The following is a 15,018-nucleotide window of genomic DNA, read 5'->3' as shown; positions in this document are numbered from 1 at the left end:
CAGCGCGCAAGTGAAGGGGGTGGGACAGCGCGTGGGAGAAGGGGGTGGGATAGCGCGCAAGTGAAGGGGGTGGGACAGCGCGCAAGTGAAGGGGGTGAGACAGTGCGCAAGTGAAGGGGGTGGGACAGCGCGTGAGCGAAGGAGGTGGGACCGCACAGGTGAAGGGGGTGGGACAGCGTGTGAGTGAAGGGGGTGGGAAAACACAAGAGCAAAGTGGGTGGGAAAGCACACGAGCGAAGTGGGTGGGAAAGCACACAAGTGAAGTGGGTGGGACAGCGCGAGTGAAAGGGGTGGGACAGCGTGCTGGCGAAGTGGGTGAGACAGCATGCTGGCGAAGTGGGTGGGGCAGCGCAAGGATGAAGGGGGTGGGGCAGCACAAGGGTGCAGGGGGTGAGACAGCGTGCAGGTGAAGCGGTTGGGTCTGCGTGCGAGCGAAGGGGGTGAGACAGAGTACAAGCGAAGGAGGTGGGACTGATTGTGAGTGTAGTGGGTGGGGAGAGCGAGTAAGTGAAGGGGGTGTGACAGCATGCAAGCAAAGAGGGAGGGAAAGCACCTGCGAGCGAATTGGGTGGGAAAGCATGCGAGCGAAGTGGGTGGGACAACGTGTGAGCGAAGTGGGTGGGAAAGCACACGAGCGAAGTGGGTGGGAAGGCACACGAGTGAAGTGGGTGGGACAACGTGCGAGCAAAGGGGGTGTGACAGCATGCGAACGAAGAGGGAGGGAAAGCACCTGCGAGCAAATTGGGTGGGAAAGCATGCGAGCGAAGGGGGTGGGACAACGTGTGAGCGACGGGGGTGGGACAACGCATGAGCAAAGGGGGTGGGACAACGCATGAACAAAGGGGGTGGGACAACGCGTGAACAAAGTGGGTGGGACAACGCATGAGCAAAGGGGGTGGGACAACGCATGAACAAAGGGGGTGGGACAACGCGTGAACAAAGTGGGTGGGACAATGTGTGAGCGACAAGGGTGGGACAACGCGTGAGAAAAGGGGTGTGACCGCACAAGCAAAGGGGGTGGGACAGCGGGCGGGCGAAGGGGGTGGGACAGCGAGCGGGCGAAGGGGGTGGGAGAGCGTGCAAACGAAGGGAGTGGGGCAAAGTGTGAGTGAAGGGTGTGGGACAGCTCGTGAACGAAGGGGGTGGGACAGCTCACGAGCGAAGGGGGTGGGACAGCTCACGAGCGAAGGGGGTGGGACAGCGCGTGGGCGAAGGGGGTGGGATAGCGCGCAAGTGAAGGGGGTGGGACAGCGTGCAAGTGAAGGGGGTGGGACAGCGTACAAGTGAAGGGGGTGAGAGAGCGTGCAAACGAAGTGGGTGGGACATAGTGCGAGTGAACGGGGTGGGACAGCTCGCGAGCGAAGGAGGTGGGACCGCACAGGTGAAGGGGGTGGGACAGCGCACGGGCGAAGGGGGTGGGACAGCGCACTGGCGAAGGGGGTGGGACAGCGCACGGGCGAAGGGGGTGGGACAGCGTGAGGGTGAAGGGGGTGGGACAGCGTGAGGGTGAAGGGGGTGGGACAGCGTGCGGGCGAGGGGATGGAACTGCATGTGAGCAAAGGGGGTGGGACAGCACGCGAGTGAAGGGGGTGGGAAAACACAAGAGCAAAGTGGGTGGGAAAGCACACAAGTGAAGTGGGTGGGACAGCGCGCGAGTGAAAGGGGTGGGACAGCGTGCTGGCGAAGTGGTTGAGACAGCATGCTGGCGAAGTGGGTGGGGCAGCGCAAGGATGAAGGGGGTGGGGCAGCACAAGGGTGCAGGGGGTGAGACAGCGTGCAGGTGAAGCGGTTGGGTCTGCGTGCGAGCGAAGGGGGTGAGACAGAGTACAAGCGAAGGAGGTGGGACTGATTGTGAGTGTAGTGGGTGGGGACAGCGAGTAAGTGAAGGGGGTGGGACAGCACGCAAGCAAAGAGGGAGGGAAAGCACCTGCGAGCGAATTGGGTGGGAAAGCATGCGAGCGAATTGGGTGGGAAAGCATGCGAGCGAAGTGGGTGGGAAGGCACACGAGTGAAGTGGGTGGGACAACGTGCGAGCAAAGGGGGTGTGATAGCACGCGAACGAAGAGGGAGGGAAAGCACCTGCGAGCGAATTGGGTGGGAAAGCATGCGAGCGAAGGGGGTGGGACAACGCGTGAGCGACGGGGGTGGGACAACGCATGAGCAAAGGGGGTGGGACAACGCTTGAGCAAAGGGGGTGGGACAACCTGTGTGCGACGGGGGTGGGACAACGCGTGAACAAAGCGGGTGGGACAATGTGTGAGCGACAAGGGTGGGACAACGCGTGAGAAAAGGGGTGTGACAGCGCACGAGCAAAGGGGGTGGGATAGAATGCTAGCGAAGGGGGATGGGACTGTGAGTGAGCAAATTGGAGGAGGGAGCAGCACGTGAGCAAAGGGGATAATATGGGGGCAAGGGGAGCAACACAGAAGGGAGAGGAACAGCACAGCAGTATCTGTGTGCAAAATGCTAAAACTCACCCCAAGTGCAAGAGCATGCGCAATTCCAAATTTTGGCACATTTCTGCTCCAGAGTGGTTTGAAATGATCAGTGAGACAGATGTTGCCACCACTGCGAAATATAAAGATGCGATTAGATTCAAATAGATGTACACAATTTTTTTTTAAATCACATCCACAGCAAAGAACAATTTTGATGCACCTGTGGTTATTTTTTATAATAAAGTACAACCCTATAAAAAAAAAATCAATGAGAGCAATGTTTTTGATTCACATCTTCAACAAATGACCTGCCTTGCTTACTGGCTTTAGCATTAATAAATAATGTGTGCAATCCAACAAGAGGTTCTGGACACAGCTCTCAAAGTGTTATAGAAGCTGAATTAATTTTTCGTTAAGTTATCACCACAATTAACCGTTTTACCAGCTCGATCAAAAACAATTACTTACCAAAGAGCATGTCAAAGTTTATGGTGATTGAACTGAACAGTGCCCTCGCTGCCCAATTTTGATGCTATGAAATACCGTACACCAAAGAAGTGGCAAGGAATGCAACTGCAAGTGGGAAGGTGAAACCTTCGATGATGTGCACATATAACCATTTAAATATGTGCAATCGTTTGAATGAATGGATAATATACTTAGTCCATAAGTATGGTGTTGGCTTAACGGTTAAGGTGGCTGGCTTAAGATCTTAGCGTTTTGAGTTTGAGCCTCTATCGTGCCGTTAAATAACACCAGGTAGGTTGACTCAGCCTGGCATCCTTCCAAGTTCGGCAAAATAAGTACCAGCTAACTGATATCAGGTAGCATTGCAAAAGCGGTGCAGCCGTACTTCCAGCAATGATGCAACCAGCAGCCACAGGCTGCATACAATTTTTTTTTTAACCTGTTCTTACTGAAGCTTGCTTTTGCTTGACATTTCATTTGTTTTCATGTATCAATGTTTTATGTATTATCATGCACCATAAGCAATACTTAACCTTGTACTGTCTTTCTCGATTCACCAGTGTATGATCGATCTTATATATTTTTACGGCGTAGCCCGTATGGCTTTGGCAAACCCGTCTACAACAGCGTTTGTCTGTCTGTATGTATGTATGTATGTATGTATGTATGTATGTATGTATATATGTATGTATGTCCCTCACAAACATACACCAATCAGAGCTGAGGATCTAGTCGCATGACAGGAGTGATGTGATGTGATGTGATGTGATTACGTCTGTGATGTCATTACGGCGTACGGCGGCTGATTCCACACACTGCCATTTTGATATACATGTCGTTAATGCCGAGCATATTGTCGCACCTGTCATATGTATATCACAATCACCATGCTCTACCTTTACATTTTTCATTCAGTGTGAAACACAAACAAAACGATTGTTAAAATGATCATCAAATATGAAAAGCATTGACGTTACGGGTCTTCCAACGACACAGTACGTATAGGCTTTAGGCTTCATGCCTTCATGTCTTACCTTCAGGCTGCTTCAGCCAAATTAGTCCATGCCTCTTAATACAGTAGTATCGTTTTTGTAACAATAATAACGTTAATAATAATATAGTAAATATAACCTTAACACTGCAATCCCTTTGTCATGACTGAAAAGTTACTGGAGTGAAGCGGTGTATGGTTAATTGTTGACTCGAAACATATAGAACAAGAAGAAAAAGACATAAAATGTCATAGTCCCTGTGGTTTTAGCAATTTCGCTGTACGGAGTTAAAGGCTGTCAGTCGGCCATCTTTAGTTGGATGACAAAACAATATTTTCTGTATATGTATACTCTCATGTATTGTCTTTGTGCCAAGTTTGAAGAAACTCGGTCGTTGCATGTCCAAGAAATGGATGGGGACACGTTTAAGTAACAAAATGGCCGCCAGTCGGCCATCTTAAATCTGATCTCGAAAAAAAGATGACGTGCATATGTAACACCTCATTCGTTATCGGTGTCAAATTTGAACAAGATCGGTAAATGCATGTCCAAGAAATGGATGAGGACGTGATCAATATCAGGTTTTTTACAACTAAAATGGCCGTCAGTCGGCCATATTTGATCGCATCACGAAACAAAATGATGTGCATATGTATAGTGTCATGTGTTGTCTTTGTGCCAAGTATGAACAAAACAGGTCCATACATCTCCGAGATATGGTTGCGGACATTTGGACACATGCACGGACGATCGAGACCAAATCCATAAGCCCCCGTTTCGGACCAAGTCCAACGGGGGCTAATAAACCAGTGTCTCAATGCAATATCTTCACTTCTATGGTGACAGACAGCATAGAGACTTACAGTACTTCAAAAAAAAAAAATACTTACATTATTTGCTCACTGGTATCCCCATCCAGGTCATACTGTCCTCTTCAACTAAAGTAGCAAACAAGCCCGGCTACGCCACTGTTAGACTTTCGGTTTTGTTTTTAAAAGAAAGTCAATAATGATTTATCACTTATTATTTATTAAATGTCATGAGCCATGGCACATAGCCCATTAGTTATTTAATTAGAGTCAGATTAGTATCGTTGATGTGAAGGGGATGTCTGGACCTGGGGGGGTGAGGGGGTTAGAGGGGAGGTCAGATAATCCATTTCACCAAACAAAGAGTCCAGTTGTAAGCTTTCCACTGTTGTTTGATGCAATACAAAGGGAATGATATTGCTCCGGCGATGTCAGTATCAGTGTGATTAAATGCTCAGTGGATTGAAGTGAAGAACTCCTATTTCCGGCAGTGGTATTTTACTCTAATGGAACAATTTTGGGGGAGGGTCTTATTTTCACTAAAGTAATGCAGCAATTTGGACCCGAGTTGTTGTTGTTGTTGTTGTTGCTGTATAGCCCCGGATAGTTCTCTCGAACAGGCACACGGCACGGAGACAACCTATTGATCTGTCTGGAGCGACCTATAGATCCCCACATCCAGGATAGTGTACCCCCGTCTTCACAAAGTCAGGGCCACTACAGAGTTAGTAAGAGTGCTGGAGAGCGAGAGTGAGAGAGAGAGAGACAAGAGGGACCCGGCCCATGAAGTCCCATCGTCACTGACTGTGACCATGCTGCCCTGACAAATCTGGGCAGCAGGGAAGAACGGCAGGGAAAAACCGAGGCCGCCGAGAGGTGGGTGACCACCTGGGACCCGGACCTAATAGGGGACCGTAGTTATTCCTTAATTTTTTTTGTTTCATGTAATGATTGTTTGTGACGATGAAACACCGTGTACAGTTTTATTTTGTGTCTCCCTGCAAGTCACTCAGGGCGATTCCCCGACATACTATTGCCATGGGCAGTAAACAACCTTCCTCGTGAAATAAACTACTGTGGGTACAATTTACATGATGATAATTGCGGTGATGATGTCATGATGTAAATGAACACAGGAATGTTGGCCGAACCCCATCCGGATGAAATGAGTTAATAAACGAATCCGTTCATCTATACCATAAGAGAGCCGTGTGTGTGTGTGTGTGTGTGTGTGTGTGTGTGTGTGTGTGTGTGTGTGTGTGTGTGTGTGTGTGTGTGTGTGTGTGTGTGTGTGTGTGTGTGTGTGTAATATTAAATATAAATTTTCCTTATTGGGTGTAGGTAGGGAATTGTTTTAGGCACCTACAAAAATAGAAAAGAAAAACCAAATTGATTTCTTCAAAAGACCAACAGGATTAGAACATCACCAGGTAACTCCGGATACTCCTGCTCCCACAGGAATAAATGAATAACACCCCAATTCCCCTTAACCATAGCATGTGTTTGGTCTGATGAAAATACGGAAACCTCCTTAGCTACAAGTTGATTAAAAAAAAAAAATTGTGAAGGGGCTTGGATTAAGGGGGCCCCACACTTGGTATTGCCCCGGGGCCCATTCTGGCTCTTGGCGGCTCTGCCCCGACCCAAGACCTAATAGTTGCTGACCCAAGAGTAGAAACAGAAGCTGCCATTTTTTCTTTAAAAGTAAAAAGTACATGTCTAAATACCTTTCCCATGAGATAAATAACTATAGCCGACTCCTCAATGAATGAATGATCGTTTTAAGGCCATTTTCCCCGCTAGAGCGGGGGTTAGCCTTGCGGGCCCCATGACAATCATGGTTCCCTGTTTGAGGCAATGTTTTTATGACCGGATGCCCTTCCTGACGCCAACCCTTGGTCGCCTCTTACGATGCGCAGGGATACGGTGTACCTATTCTAACCGGGGTACACACCGGGATAATGCAATAAAATAATGCAATAAATCCTCAATGCAATAAAATAAATATTTTAAAACCCCTGCATAAGAAAAAACAATAAGAACTTATTGCCATAAAACAGAGAAATTCTGTAATATTAAGTCTGGGTTGAAAACTGTCGAGGTATCTTTACTCACCGGTACATTTTGGCAGTTTTTCCATCCAACTCAGGCAAGGCAATCTCAGGGGCAGTGGTTGGATATGTCACAGGGATCTGCAGCCAAAGTAAGGGAATAACTTCCAATGATGTATTCAGTTAATTCGAATAAAATTCTCAAAATGTATCTGCCACTGAACGACAATAAAAAAAACAACAAGAAGATAAATAACTTACAAAAAAGTACAAAATACAAAAAAGCTCATAATGCAATGAGCAATGGACTCACGAACACGAAATTTGACAAAAGAAAATACTGTAAAGGGAAAACATTCTAAACACGATGATAATAGACTTGATAGACGTGGAGATAAAGGGGGTATCGAGGTGATGGATAAACATCTCTGCAGAGCATGGAGAAGATGGTGTAATGAGGCCACACCTCCTTCAACGCACATGTTAAACGATAAGAAGCTTTGCGGTTCCATGTAATAAATAATACGATGCAAAATTTCGATAATTTTAAATAATTTAGATATCCTATTATTTGGCCAGAAATAATTTTTGGAAAGATGGCTGCAAGTCGCATATCACAGGTGCTCTTTTTTAAATGGCAATTACACCTACACTGGCACACCATGATGTTCATCCTCGTTTCAACATCAGTGCAATTATGTGTGGAATGTAAGAAACTGAATGAAAATGAATGAATGAATGATTGCTTTAAGGCGATTTTTCCCCGCTAGAGCAGGGGTTAGCCTTGCGGGCCCCATGACAATCATGGTTCCCTGTTTGAGGCAATGTTTTTATGGCCGGATGCCCTTCCTGATGCCAACCCTTAGTCGCCTCTTACAATGTGCAGGGATACGGTGTACCTATTCTAAATTGGGGTACACACCGGGATCATTCATCCCAGCAAGCTGGTACTCAATTTGCCGACCTCGGAAGGATGACAGGCTGAGTCAACCCCCCCCCCCCCCCCCGGCGTTAATTCAGCGATCGACCAGGATTCGAACCCAGGATCCGAAGATCCCAAGCCGGCACCCTAACCGCTAAGCCGACATCAGGCTGAAATAGTAAACTAATAAAATAAGAATACAGTACTCGAACACGACATTCTCACCCTGCCACAAATGCCTCTCCTTTACATCATGCAACTTAACGATTTAGATCTTCCAAATTAAAATCTACATCCTTTTTGCACCATGGAGGACGAAGCAAGATATGAAAATAACACCGTATTTACCTCATACACAGCAATATCCATGGAGGACATCCTACTCCGCAACCACTCAACAAAAAAAATATTGAAACTTGACATATGTCACCAACTCCCCCATGGGGTATATAGGGTGATAACGATGACATCGGTGAAGTGATCTTTTAGCCATAATTGGTTGAATCAAAATCATTATCTGAAAAATATGAAACTTCATATATCTGATCTACGATCCGATGTGATTAAAGAATTAAATGTATGATGACGTCATCGCTAACGTGGTCTGGTGGCCATATTGAATTGAAAATAAACACGTAAAAAAAAAAAATCTTCTTCTCCAAAACCGCTTAACATAGACACAAAGGTTCATATACATTATTGACTAGCCATGGGGAATGAGGAAAGACTTCAAATTGGTCGCAGTGTTGGATTTGATTAATTAATCCTATTATTTGTTTATTTTATTATTATTATATTATTATATATATTATTATTATACACTGGGCAACAAAAAAAAACTTCATCTGCTACTAAGGGGAATGCAGGTGTTCTTGGCTAAATCTGGGCTGCTGATTTCAAATCTGTAGTCAGAATTTAGCCAACACGTCAGGTTTTCCAAATATGTATATATATTAATGATACCCGGCATGTGATATTAGATACTTTATTATTGCACATCGCCACATTGTGCATCTAATATCAGTGCTTAGTAATTACTTTCAAGTCATATTTAGATAACAATGATTTATCTGCGTGTATAATGTTTAGTATACAAACCAAGAACATAAACAAGTTGCAGAAAAAGAAGTTAATAAAACATTAGAACATGGTAATCTTAGGAAGGGTGTATGTAAACTTGATAGGGAAATCTGCCCTATTGTGAGCGATTCAGAAACAACACTTCAAATTTACACTCTTCCTTGCAATATAGTCAGCGTAGGCATTGTTCAGATGTGTTCAGAAGTGTGTAGAAACTCCTCTCGGAGATTCCATTGCTGTTGTCTGGAGCCCAACACTTCAGCCTTCTCCTTTGACAATGACAGGTCTCTCACCAGATCGTTTAATTCTTCTCGAGTTAGCAAGTGTGGCTTCTTTTCTTCAGACTCAGGTTCCTACAGTTCATCCATATCACCCATAGCATCATCAGAGTTGTCATTGCTTTCAGCTGCAGCAGCTTCTGGTGGAACTGGCACAGGATAATCCAAGTCATGGGGGATCGGCTTCAGAGCAGACTTACAAACTGGATATACAATTTTTGACTTGTTTTTCGTTGAGAGTCCTGGTGTTGGGCTAGCGGCTAGGGTGCCAGCTTAGGATCCAAGGATCCTGGGTTCGAATCCCGGTCGATCGCTGCATTAACGCCAGGGGGGTTGACTCAGCCTGTCATCCTTCCGAGGTCGGCAAATTGAGTACCAGTTCACTGGTAATTCCCTGCTTGTCGTAAAAAAAAAAGGCGACAAAAAGGGTTGGCGTCAGGAAGGGCATCCGGCCGTAAAACATTGCTTCAAAAAGGGACCAAAAAAACAACAACAACCACGGTCCCCGAAAAGGCCAACCCCCACTTTGCAGGGAAAAATGGCCTCTAAAACGGTGGGTTTTTTTTCGTTGAGAAACCAACAATATTTGTCATACAAAAGTAGCAGTCAGAGTGATGATTCGTTGGCTCACGCCATATCATTGGCACAGCAAAAGGCATTCCCTTCCTTTTGCCACTCAACCACTGCGTAAGCCCTGAGTTACACACAGTGCAGCAAGCATGAGGTGCCCCTAGCTCTTGTTTTGGTCTCCAACTTCACATTCAAAATTATACTTGCAAGCAGCTTTCACCCTCTTGGTAAGGTTCTTGCGCTGGCTATGTGGAGTGTATTTCCCACAACAATAACAACAACAACAGGTATTTTAAGGCCATTTCCCCCACTAGAGCAGGGGTTAGCCTTGCGGTCCCCATGACAATCTTCTCCATTTTGCCCTATTTTCTACATCTCTCCTTGTTAACCCCCTTGCCCACATTTCTTCTTCCACAACATTTAGCCAAGTCTTTCTCGGTCTTCCCCGTCCTCTACTTCCTTCCACATTCATTTCCATCATTCTTCTCAACCAGTCACTTTCATCCTTCCTCAACACATGACCAAACCATCTCAACCTGTTCCTCTTCACAGCATCAATCACAGGCTCTATTCCCATCATCTTTCGCAATTCATCATTTGTCTTCCTCTCTCTCAACGATACTCCGCACATCCACCGAACCATTCGCATTTCCACCCTTTCCAGCCTTCGTTGCTGCTCTACGTTCATTACCCATGTCTCACTCCCATAAATCATAACACAGGTACAGCAAAATCATAACACGGGTATTTCCCACAGATACAGCAAAAGTTATCAAGGTGATTCACACAGCCTCGCCTATTCATGATGCCTGTAGTAACATACCTAACCTGAAAATATACAGGAAAATATATTAGGCTATAACCTGAAAATATACAGATACTATTAGCATGATATGAATTCCAAACTTGATACATTATTAAAATATATACAATATACATTGCATTTAAACATTTTAGTATCAAGTTATTAACTCCTCTCAGCACGGAAGCGTCACGCTGAATGCAATTTTAAAGAAATGAATTTACATAAAAATTCATAGCTTGGCCAGTTTTCATCCATTTTAAATAATTTCAAGTGCATTCTAAAGCTCTCTTTATGAGAAATAATATTCTACAGCAGATTTATTGCTATAATTGAAACAAAAAATACAAAAAATAATAATTTATGATCACTCAAAATCACCCACCAGGGCAAGCTACTGTAATTGGACCATATGTATAACTCAAAATCCTGACGTGATGAGAAAATTCTGACTTCAGATTCCGAATCAGCATACTCGATTTAGTCTAGAACATATGATTCGACCCCAGTAGCAAAATCTTTGTTGTCCAGTGAATTATTAGTCCCCAACTAGGCATGCGACAAGGGTCTTACATTTTTGGTCCTGTCCGTCCATCGTACCATCATAGCCTCTACTTGAAAATGACTGGACGCATTTCTTTCATATTCGGCACACGTATGCAATCCAACATCTGCGTATGAGGCACATCAAATGACTTTGGAATCGGAGCCAAGTGAAAGTTATGGCAATAAAAATTTTGCATAGGAGAGAATGGACAGGATTGTATATGCTTTCAGAAACCATTATTTATTTATATACACTTTACCATCTCCACTGCCAACCCACAAACTCAGATTTGTTTATTTTTAACATACTTTATCATCTTCACTACCAACACACAACTTTTGAATTATTAAAGTATTTATATACACCTTGCTGACACCGCTACCTACCTATCACCTTCAATTATGTCTGGATTATATACACTTTACCATCTCCACTACTGACATACCAAGTTGAATTATTTATTTATTTATATATACAATTTATCATCTCCACTTTATGCTCTTGTACTTTTCATTTGATTACTGAATTATTATTACTTAATGAATATCACTGTCCTTAACATTCCCTCTCAAAAAGTAAACACACCTCAAACTCCACATCAAATTCATATTTCATCAGCTCATGAATAAACCAAGCTTTTCCAAACCATCTGCTTGAGAAAAGAGGGGAGGAAGAAGGAGAAACAGAATGATTTCAAGCAATACTTTTGGTTTATCGTTAGTTCCATTGATTACTTTTATTTCACCAAGATGATTCATTCATGCAAAACAAATGCTTTACAGATAGAAATGATCATTTTAAGTCATTCCATGTTATATAAATTAATTATACATTTTTGACGTTTTAAACGATTTAAATGAACGGTATCTTAAAATTATTCAAAAGTTGATAAGAGCCAAGAGGCAGCTCAAAAATAATTTATGAACATTTCAATAATATTGTTATGGGAATGGCTTAAGTGGTAAAAGTGGAATAATTACTTCCACCACCTATGGTGGGTGTGGGTTATGTTTTCACCCCCTGTCTTAAGATTTAATTTAAATAACTTCATTGTTGGCATTGTGGGTGTGAGAGCTAATTATTCATAATTTGTTACATCCACTACCGAAGGTGGGCAGATGTTATGTTTTCACCCCTGTTTGTTACTTGCCGGAAAAGATTACGGCAAGTATGTTGATCTGTTTGTTACTTGCCGGAAAAGATTCCGGCAAGTATGTTGATCTGTTCGTTTGTTACTTGCCGGAAAAATTTCCGGCAAGTATGTTGATCTGTTCGTTTGTCTGTCTGTCTGTCTCTGTCTGTCTGTTTGCAGCACTGCGTCTACACCGTTGCACGGAGAATCGCCAAACTTTGCACACATATTCGTCTTGCCCTGGAATAGACTGTGCCCAATTTATGACGTCATCGGTCACGTGTTTCGGCCGCCATCTTGGAAAAACCGAAAAAATTTCCACCTCCATATCTCCGAAAGTATTGAACAGAAAAAATTGAGACATGGCTCATTGTAAAGAACTCTCCATGGGGAATAAAATATCTTAATGATGACGTCATCAGTCACGTGGTCGGCCGCCATCTTGGAAAAACGGCAAAACTTTGCACCACTATATCTCCAAAAGTGCTGAACAGAAAAAATTGAGACATGGCTCATTGTAAAGAACTCTCCATGGGGAACAAAATATGTTAATGATGACGTCATAGGTAACGTGGTTCGGCCGCCATTTTGGAAAAACCGAAAAACTTTGCACCTCCACATCTCCGAAAGTGCTGAATAGAAAAAATTGAGACATGGCTCATTGAAAAGAACTCTCCATTGGGGAATAAAATATGTTAATGATGATGCCATCGGTCACGTGGTTCGGCCGCCATCTTGGAAAAACGGGAAAACTTTTCACCACAATATCTCCAAAAGTGCAGAATGGAAAAAATTGAGACATGGCTCATTGTAAAGAACTCTCCATGGGGAATAAAATATGTTAATGATGACGTCATCTATCACGTGGTTCGGCCGCCATATTTGTTCTAAATGGCCGATAAAAAAGTACATTCCGGCAAGTCCTCGGTCTCTGACCGATTTTTCATCTGTCTGTCTGTTTGTCTGTCTGTTTGCAGCACTACGTTTACACCGTTGCACATAGAATCGCCAAACTTTGCACACGTATTTGTCTTGCCCTGGAATAGACTGTGCCCAACTGATGATGTCATCGGTCACGTGGTTCGGCCGCCATCTTGGAAAAACGGAAAACTTTGCACCTCTATATCTCCGAAAGTGCTGAACAGAAAAAAATTGACACATGGCTCATTGTAAAGAACTCTCCATGGGGAATAAAATATGTTAATGATGACGTCATCAGTCACGTGGTTTGGCCGCCATCTTGGAAAAACCGAAAAACTTTGCACCTCCATATCTCCGAAAGTGTTGAATAGAAAAAATTGAGACATGGCTCATTGTAAAGAACTCTCCATGGGGAATAAAATATGTTAATGATGACGTCATCGGTCACGTGGTTCGGCCGCCATATTTGTCCTAAATTGCCGATAAAAAGTAAATTCCGGCAAGTCCTCGGTCTCTAACCGATTTTTCATTTGTTTGTCTGTTTGTGAACAGGATATCTCGAAAAGTTGTGGACAGATTTGGACAAAATAATTATCCACACCATTTCAAGTGGAGAAAATAAAGATAGTGATGAATAAAAATATAATTTAAAAACCTGCATTTGTCATCAAACAGATTTAAGACCAGTGACTCACCGTGTACCATCTTTGTCTGACTGCAGCCGAAACCAGTCGTTGTCTGCAGCTTTGTTATTCTCCACGTACTGCCAAAGGCATGAACAATCATCAGCATATATTTGTTTCAATTTTTCAAAAACTGGTTGTAATTGGGAATATTCATCTTCAAAATTGAAGGCACAACCACCTAATATAGTTGCCCAGCAGGAAAGGCTCAGGTATGATGTTTTACTTATCGATTAGCCTTCATACATGACTGTTCAGACGTTGTGTGCCTGGTGTTGGTCTTCCCAAGAGGAAGGGGGAAATTATGTTACTGCAATAAGCAGATTGTGAGACCAAATGTTTGGTCATAATGTTGAACTGGAGCTTTGCCTGATGGGCAAGTATACAAGTTGGTGGTGCCAACTAACTTGAATTAACATCTGCCATTTGCCTTGTTATAAAATTCTCAGTGCTAAAATAATATTCTTTAAACATTGCAAAGTAAATGTTTTTAAAGAAAACAAACTTAGAAAAGAGAAAGACAAGTACTGATACATTCAAAGTACACCGCCCCCATGCCAAATAAATAACATATCCTCCAGCACGCAGCATTGCCGGGATGCCCTCGGCACCGGCAGACTCGGCGTCAGAACAAATCTAATCGGGGGGCATTAGGGTAACTGCAGGGGGTGGGGGTACAAACTGCTGTTCGAGAACTCAATCTATGATGTAAATGCTTGATAATAAGAGTTTGCCATCAACAACCAACACACCAACCCAGTTCAAATCTAAAAACATGCTGCAAAGTCACACACACACACACACACACACACACACACACACACACACACACACACACACACACACACACACACACACACACACACACACACAGCACTGTGCACCCACGCTGCACAAAATATAGCCTACGTGCAAGTTTGGCGCCAAAGGCTTGGCCTGCGAGCGAGTGGGTGGGGGGGGGCACAATAACTCATTTGGGGGGGCCTGGCCCACGAATGCCCCCCCCCATGACGCCAACCCTGGGCACCGGGCAATGTGCCATGCAGCACATAGAGACAGTATTGGGAGGGAGAGATGTACAATGATTGATTAATGACTGATTAATTCCGTAATTAAATAAATAAATGACAATCATAAAAATAATTAATTTCTTAATCAATTGGAGAATAGCATACCTTGAGCACCAGTGTATCATCCAAAGCTGTAACTTTTTGAAAATTAATCAAATGATTAATCAAAATTTAAATAATTAATTGATTAATAAATAAATAATCAATTAATTGATTAGTCAATAAATCAAAAATATTCTTTATAGCCACATTACT

The 15,018-nt window shown here is 43.7% G+C and overlaps 1 protein-coding gene across 1 annotated transcript in view; it reads right to left on the bottom strand.

The window, feature by feature from the left end:
- UFC1 (ubiquitin-fold modifier conjugating enzyme 1) overlaps positions 1-15,018 on the bottom strand; it is a 32,756-nt gene that overhangs the window by 1,259 nt on the left and 16,479 nt on the right. Inside the window, exons 2-5 of the mRNA XM_068122345.2 lie at positions 13,706-13,773; positions 11,543-11,606; positions 6,823-6,899; positions 2,478-2,568 (exon numbers count right to left, since the gene is read on the bottom strand). Coding sequence (XP_067978446.1) covers positions 2,478-2,568; positions 6,823-6,899; positions 11,543-11,606; positions 13,706-13,773 — 300 coding nt within the window. The remainder of the gene's footprint in view (positions 1-2,477; positions 2,569-6,822; positions 6,900-11,542; positions 11,607-13,705; positions 13,774-15,018) is intronic.

This window comes from Myxine glutinosa, chromosome 1 (genome assembly GCF_964187855.1).
Source record: "Myxine glutinosa chromosome 1, kmMyxGlut1.1, whole genome shotgun sequence".
Classification (NCBI taxonomy): domain Eukaryota; kingdom Metazoa; phylum Chordata; class Myxini; order Myxiniformes; family Myxinidae; genus Myxine; species Myxine glutinosa.
The sequence above is the reverse complement of the archived record's forward strand: the minus strand, read 5'-3'. Positions and strand labels throughout refer to the sequence as shown.